Source organism: Erigeron canadensis, chromosome 8 (genome assembly GCF_010389155.1).
Source record: "Erigeron canadensis isolate Cc75 chromosome 8, C_canadensis_v1, whole genome shotgun sequence".
In the NCBI taxonomy this organism is placed as follows: Eukaryota; Viridiplantae; Streptophyta; class Magnoliopsida; order Asterales; family Asteraceae; genus Erigeron; species Erigeron canadensis.
In genome coordinates, this window is record NC_057768.1 from 32,666,615 (window position 1) to 32,675,159 (window position 8,545).

The following is an 8,545-nucleotide window of genomic DNA, read 5'->3' on the forward strand; positions in this document are numbered from 1 at the left end:
TTGATAAGAATACCTCACATTTGACCATATCCTTTATGTCATCAATTAAAAAAGATGGACAAGGAGTCAGATTTCAAGTACATTGATGCTAAACATAGTAAATTGGGGGGATAAAAGACCAAGAAAATTTGGAATTGTAACAACTAAACTATACAATGTATCTACACTAAATAACAACGCTAGGTTGAACAAAACACGGCACCCATGTTTACGTCGTTTCTTGAAAGCAGAGTGATCTAGAAAACGCAGCAGGATTCGCTTGTAGAAAGGAAGAATTTCCTGTCGCATGATCCTTCTTCGTTTCTTCACCCTTTCCTTGAAATGCTTTAAAGTTTTCATTTTTAATTCCAAGTGATGCCCATATAGAACTCTTTGCAGCTTCATCAGGATCATCAATTCTAAGAGTTTTAGGAATCAGAACTGGTATCTTTTGTTTCTTTAATTCGTCGTCACCATCACTAGATTTCACCAACAAAACATCTCTTGTATGCTTTCCTAAGATAGTATGATCAGTTGCAGGGATAGATGGAGGTAAGAATGGAATTCCATTCAAGTAGGTTGAAGGGTAAATCGGCATTGAAGGACAAATGGCTGGAATTGGAATCGGAATTGTAGAATTCCAAGGATTGTAAGGCCAAGAAACCCCAGGGCTAGGAATATTGGTAATCCTGGAGGGGAATCTGTTTTTATCTTGAAGACTTTTGGGTCCTGAAATAAAACTAGGAATCAAATTCTTCTTTTTTCTGCGACCCGCTCCAACTGCCATGTTTCTCATCGCGCCTCCAGCAGTCCAGTACCTCTGACAGCTCTTGCAAAAGTGTCGCGGCTGGTTAACGTTGTAGTTATTGTAGTAACAGAATTTTGTGTCCATGCTGGTACAACGAGGACAGGGGAGAATCTTGTCGGGTTTTTTAAGGGTCTTAGGTTCCGGGTTTGTTGCTTCTTGTTCAAATTCTTGTTTTCTAGTTTCTTTGATAGATGGAGTTTTCGGGTTGTCTGAGTCTGCTTTCGTCTCACTATAACTTGCTGTTGTTTGATCCTAAAAATATCAAAACATCAGTTGGTCTAGTAAGAACACTACATCAAGGCAACCTTAATTCAAAGAAAATTCAGTTTGAGTTTCCGGGTCAAATTGATCAGTTTTCGGTTTAAGCAACATATTCAAGTCCTAATCTTTAACCACTTAAACATCAAGAAAATGAAAAACTAAAACCCACCCATTAAATCTTTTATCATAATAACAAGTGGGCTGCTTTCAAATTTTCAAAAATATCAAACACGAATACACAAATATGCAAACACATACATATGGAGTGTGTCTGGTGTGTTTTCATGTGTTATTTGTTTAATATTGATGAACTGCATACTGCAACTCTGCATACCTTATTATCTGCAGCTTCTTTGCTCACTTTCTCTCCTTCCAAACAAGCGTGATCAGAACCACAATCTTTATGATCACCACCGCCACCAGGCTGCTCTCCTGCAGCAGTGGAGACAACTAAAAGATTAATTTTCTCATTGATTTCAGGGAGTACAATCTTCTTTCCAAACAGTTTTATAGCCGGATCTTTCATGACTTATGTTTTTAGTCAACAGGTGGTAGTTTCGGAGATGAAGAATGGTGGTCTAAGTAGTGTAAGAAGGGTTGCTTGTGATGAAAAATGACAGAAGTGTTGTGAAGATTAAATATTTGTAGTCAGAGTATCTTGTAGACCAAAGTTATATATTGTTTGTTGAAGCTAGAAGAAGTTGAGATGTTTAAACTTTTAAAGTAGGGTGGGGTAGACAATGTTACCTTTTTATCCAAATTATTATCTTTTAATTGTAGCTAATGTTAAGCCAACAACAAGAAAAAAGAAGCACTTTAATGGACGATAAAAAGGATCAACCATTAGCTAAAATTATCATGTCTGATTTTTTGGTCAAGATCTAGTTTTTTCCTTCTATTCAGGACCTGTTTCATGATTTTATTTGTAGACTTTATATTGCACAATAGTGTTATACCAACCCATTTGACCCGGTATGATAATCATATCTCTACTGTTTTAGGCCATTAATAAAAAGAAGACAATATTTGTACCACAATTTTTGATAAACGTAAAACATTAATACATTACTAGCTTATACAATCAGCCGTGAAATTTATGCATTATGATACATTCATCAAAAGTGGTGGTACTAATATCACCCCCTTTAATCAAACATCTAATAAAATGTCCCAGGTTTAAAATACTTAGATGGCGACAAATTAGATTCGGAAAAGGCCAAAATAAAATCCCGGCATGTATAATTGAGTTAAATATTCGCTTCTTCAAACAATTTGAAGAGAAAAATCTTCATTCGTGTCTTAGTTTAATAGTTTAAACTTGAAGTTGTATCAATTTATGCGCAAGTCACCAATAGAAGGAAAAATTAAAAAGATAATAATATTTTACACTAAAAAATATTTTAAGATGAATTTAAAAGATTTTTCCATTACTCTCCCTCCGGAGGTTGTTTAATGCTTGCATGTCATTCTCCATCACGAGCAGGATCAGACAATCGGAAAGACTAAAGCGTTGACTAAGGGTTTTTACTCACTAGGATTTCAATCTTTCATCAAAAGTACAATACATGTACAAAATTTGAAGTCCAATATATAGGTTAATAGAAAAAACATATTATACAATAAAATGGAGTAGAGTTAATTACAAAAATCATCCTTGTCGTGGGTCTCTACTTGCAACTTTCGTCTCTAAGTTTAATAAATTACAGTTTTAATCCAAAAAACTTTGCCTCATCAACACTTTTGGTCCAAATGACTAACTGACGTTACAAACCCTATCATGTGACTAGCACATGGTGGGTATTTTTGTCTTTTCTTTTGTTCAGGATCAAAAGTGTAATTAAATTTTGTGAAAATACTCTCTTTTTTTAGTTAATTATTATCATCATCATAATCATTCATCTGTATCTATCATTTTCATAAAAAAAAAAACTCAAACCCTGAAAGACCTAACAACAAAATTAAAATATCCAATTCACAAAAAAGTTCACTCAAACAAACAAATTATGAATTAAACTAAATATGAAAATCCAAAAGTCTTATCATCCTATATTAAACTAAATCTAAACCAATACAAAGTCACCATCTTTTATCACTAATTAAATTTGCAAATCACCATTGATATATCTATTACTTTATATTTACATAATTCTGAACATGAGATTTATATAAAAGTAACACAGCGATAAAAATATGAAACAAAATAAAAAGAACAAAGGTAGGTCAATGGAAAAAAAAAATTTAAGTTTACATGTTAACACGTACATACTTTATCTAATTAATCAATACCATTTCATATATACTCAAATGAAAATTAAATATTATTTACTCTAGTAGCTCACGTGATTTAAATTCAAACATCTCAAAATTAATAGCACCAAACAAAATCAATTTAATAACAACTTACGCCTTCACCGAAACGAACAAAATCCAAATTTAACAATTAAACTCCATTGATTCCAAAATTCCAACCTCTTATCTCTTTCAAAATTACATATGTATAGATCCTATCTCTAATCACCGCCAAGATCTTCCCCACCAACACCACAACCGTATTTTCTTAGATCTGCGAAGATCTTATAATGACATCTCCATCGTCGCCATGGCCGGATTTGGGGGTTTCGTAAACCCTACTTTTTGTGAAGGATAATCTACTACACAAACATAAAGAAGCAGGCTTATGAATAGATAGTTGGATGTATACATTGAGTTCTGATATATATATTTATGTTATAGAGATATAGATGCATGAATGTTTTTGTGAAGGATTTAGATTGTTGTATCTTTTATGTACATAATGAAGCGGACTAATGAATGGAGAGTTGTATAATTTTGTTGTTCATAAATGAGAAAAGAATGGATTGATAATAGTTGCTGCAGGTACAGATATGAATTGTAAAAAGTAAAAGACAAAAATACCCATTATGTGCTAGTCACATGATAGGGTTTGTAACGTCAGTTAGTCATTTGGACCAAAATTGTTGATGGGACAAAGTTTTTTGGACTAAAACTGTAATTTATTAAACCTAGGAACGAAAGCTGCAAGTAGAGACCCACAACATGGACGATTTCTGTAATTAATTCAATGGAGTATTTAGATAGAAAACAATAAACTCTTCATTTTTAACTCATCAATGGCTAAACAACTCTTAGCATTTTTACTTACTCGTTCGATTTGAAAGGTTAAAATATATGCTGGTTTTATATGTTAAAAAAGACAACTCCTTAAGATAATTACAATATTTATTAATAATGCTTTTAATTAGATTTCAAATGTAATTCTCATGGATACAACCATCATCAAGGAACCTAATAGTTAGACATCCTGTTTTTATAGAAAATTTCTAGTTTGTAAATTGCATATGTATCTTAGAACTAGCTACAAAAATGGTCAAAAATGATAATGAAATATCTCGAGTAGATGACATATAACGAAACTGAATATTCTCGGGTAACTCAAATAACCTACTCTTTTTGGTAAGTTTTTCTCTTGGGATTTTACTTGCTTATTCGTTACTCCCGTCAAGTACATGGGCTAATTAGATATTTAGATTAAAAACAAGATTGGGCTCTTGTTTACATTGGGCTAACAATGATATCGAGTATTCCGCTATTCCCGGATTCCCCCGAATTGTTTTTTTGTTTTTTTTATAAGACTAAACGGAGTGGGACAAGATGCCCTCATTTTTCGCCCAAATTTCGTCCTCCACACCACCCCTGCTTGCCAATTGCGCCCCAACACCCCTCCAGGCGGAATTTTATTTCCGCCCAAATTCTTCTTTGACCAAGCCTTGTTTTCCTTTTCTACTCCTTTCCAATGTGATAAGTGTCACAAGTCCCCCTACCTCAAATCTTGCCTCACTCTCTCCTTTTTCCACCAAAATTCTCTTCCTTACGTGGCACCACATGGCGGATATCCCCCACCCCTAAATATGCCCCATTCCTTTTATCCTAACAGAATGAATCTACGACAATAGCATTAATTTACCCATCTTGTGTTATTCATCACATTTATTGAAGATAAAAATTAACAAAACTAAGTTACCATACAACATTGAACAACATTTTTACAACGAATGAGTTATCACATTTTATTATTACTTGTATATAAGTATCAAATTTTGCGAGAAAACAGACAACTTATACAATCATCATGATCCATAGTACTCGTAAATCAAGATTAAATAGTAGATTTTTCTCCTTTCACATATGAGCTTTCATATATTTATTCATATGAATAAAGAATAAATAGTAGATTTTTTTCATATCTCATAATAAATCAAGATTAAATAGTAGATTTTTTTCATATCTCTTATGGAAGACATATTAATATTGAAGGAAAAGTTTCCATACAAAAGATGTTCTTTCATATTTAAAAATGCTAAACGCAGCCCTAAGGGCTGCATTTCACGTGCATAAAAAATTTGTACCTTTTCATATCAAAAGCTCACCCCCTGAATTTTATGGTAAGTATATAATTATTTAATACACCTTAACAACAGCCCTAAGGGCTGCGTTTAGTAAAACTTTTTAAAAGTGTGACACATGCTTACCAATTATGAAGTTGTTCAGATGTATTTTCACAACAAATAATCATTTCTACCTTTAATATGCCAACGACAAATGATAAACATTATCTCTAAATCCTCAACAATCTAAAACCACCAGTTGGCAAAACCGGTTGTCACTATTGACCTTTGTTGTGTGTCTATCAAGCTGGTTCCCTCTTTGGAAAACTGGCGGAGAGAATATTGGTTTGAAAACTTGAAATGGAATCTTGATTCACCGTGGTTTCAAGCATATGTTCGTGTTATTACTCATGTTTTAGAGAAGTGCGCATGTTCCAACTTCTAGAATACTGCTCATTTTAAATATCACTGCCAAGTTCAAATCATTCACACTTAACACTTTTCATTCTTAAAAATAAATAAATAAAAATAGACACACATATGGATGATGATCGAATTGACTATTGGGTTGACATTTTAATGTCTAGAACCCACTTTTGGTTAACTTTTGTCACGCGGGGTCCGACCCTTTTCCGTCCACTTTCCTCCTTATTGCACTTTCTTTTTCTCTACAAAACTTTTAGTTTGATTTCTAATTCTTTCTAACATAATAATACTTTGCTTTATATTTATTGTTTTTAAATCGGTTATAAGAAAATCAGTAATGCATAATTGCATACGACTTAAATGAGTTGTATAGAGCCTATAGATTGCTAAGTCAACATTTTCATCCTATTGAAGTCAAAGTACAATACATTCGGTTCCATTTAACTTTTACTGCATAGAAACGAAAACATTTTTTACGTAAATTTTATTTTTCTAATTTATTGTGGCTAAAGTTTTATCTCACAGGTTCATGCGGCGCATGCAACTGTTGTATTGTCATTGTATTGTAAAGTTTCATATGTACGTACGTACAATGTCAACGTATCATTATACAACCTCTATGCAATCACCACCACATACTACTGCTATCTCTAACATCTTTGTTACTTTATAAAAATAAAAATTATCACACTCTCTCGTAACACTTTTCAATACTCTCTTTTATAATATTATCCTCATGCGAAATAATCATTCTACCCTTAATGAATTAACTAATTCTATCTCTTTTATTTATTACTAATTTTAATATCCCTATTTAAAATACTTATAATACCTTTAATGAAACAATTTACAACACCACATCGCCGCTACTACCACATCGCCGGCACCACCACACCGCCGATACCATCACCGTCGTCGTATTGTGCGGGTAATATTATGCTATATATATATATATAAGCTATTGAAAAAGGGGCCTCCGATATATTGACACCGGGGTGCAATTGGGACGACTTTATTTCCTCCGGGGCTGGGTGACAATGGCACGGAAGCTTAATTGACAAAGTTATCTTATGTCAAATACAAAGCATGCATATAAACTAAAAGGTTACTAGTCATGTGCCTACGCAATGTGGTGATGCGGTGGCGGTGATGGCAGCAACGGGTGGTGGTGGTGGGAGCGACGACAACTGGCGGTGGCGGGAGTGACGTTGTTATTAATATAAAAGTAATTGATATAAACAAAGGTATTATAGTTAATTTAAGAATTGAGAGATATATGTTGTAAACAATTTCATTAAGGGTATTATTGATATATTATGTAGAGATAGTTATATTAATGAATACGAAAGATTGGTAGTTTGAGTAGAGCTCACTTTTTTTTGAAACTAAAATTTAAGTTAAGACTCGGACATCAGCTAGCTAGGAGAGTCGAAACTCAAACGTATTTGTACGCTTGTTCCAATTGATTACTTTCTCGTTTGTATCATCATCGACGACTAATGTAAAGTATGACAGGATGTGATAAAGTAAATTCATTAGTTTTAGGACAAAAAGAACATGCTTTATTTAACTTGAGGTCTGGAAAAGTAATTTTAATGGGAAACAAATATGCAACTTCATTGACTTCTTGAAACGTGATTGCTACATCTAACAACAATATAATTACCACCACCTAAATTTCTTTTTCTTTTCTTTTCTTTTTTAACAGAAAAGCCTAATCTTTTTTTGTTTAACAGCAGTGGTTATTGGACTCAGCGGCATGCCTCTTCATCGTCCGGTGTAGATCGACCACGTCACCAACACAGTCAATCCGAGGGCATAACTGGCGGTGGAAGCTAGTCCCACTATTATACATTAAATATTACAGTAAATATTCTAGTAAACCATCTCGTGTTTAGGTTTAAATCTAAACCACACAATTTGATTAATTTATCACACAGAGCAATATAAGACATTATATAAACAATTGATTCATAACTATGGTATACTAGCTAATTAAATAATGTGGTACTAGCTATATTCTTAATATCACCCAGATTAAGATAAAAACAATACAACGATGGTTCTCTTTTAGTGGGGTGTCAAATTCCGACACAACGAGCAATACAATTTGTGACCCAAACTGGTTTTAGTTGAGGCTAAATGGGTTTGGGTCATAAATATGCCAAACACGACTAACACGTTAAATATATGGGTTGAGTTTTGGGTTGACCATTATATATAACCCGTGTGTAACCCGTCAACCCGTTTTACTACTATACAAGGAAAACTAAATACGGAGTATTATTTTATTATTATATATAAATCAAGCATAAATTTATAAACCCACTACTGATTGTTAATAGAAAGTGTAACACATAAACATATATAAACTTTAATTACAAATTCATAATGTATAGTTTTAATTTGTAGATACTACGTCTATATATATTGGCTTTGGGTTTACACCCAACATTATTATTATATTATTTCCTTTATTTTGTCAAATAATGAGAATGAATAGAGTAGTATAAAGAGCAAATGGGAGAAGCACTTATATTCAACACGCTTGATATATATACTTTACACCTACTAATACAATACAAAAGTGTGTTTGCTTTACAGAAGCCGGCCGGCCATGGCAACAATCACAAGCTGCAGCTTGCTTCCCGTTTCTGCAACTACT

General features: G+C 33.1%; 1 protein-coding gene across 1 annotated transcript; it reads right to left on the reverse strand.

The window, feature by feature from the left end:
* LOC122611079 (cyclic dof factor 1-like) lies at positions 1-1,707 on the reverse strand. Its single transcript, XM_043784040.1, has 2 exons — positions 1,383-1,707; positions 1-1,039 (listed from the first exon to the last, which is right to left on the reverse strand). The coding sequence occupies exons 1-2, from the start codon at positions 1,572-1,574 to the stop codon at positions 209-211; spliced, it is 1,023 nt and encodes a 340-aa protein (XP_043639975.1). The 5' UTR covers positions 1,575-1,707; the 3' UTR covers positions 1-208.
* Between the last annotated feature and the right edge of the window lie 6,838 nt (positions 1,708-8,545).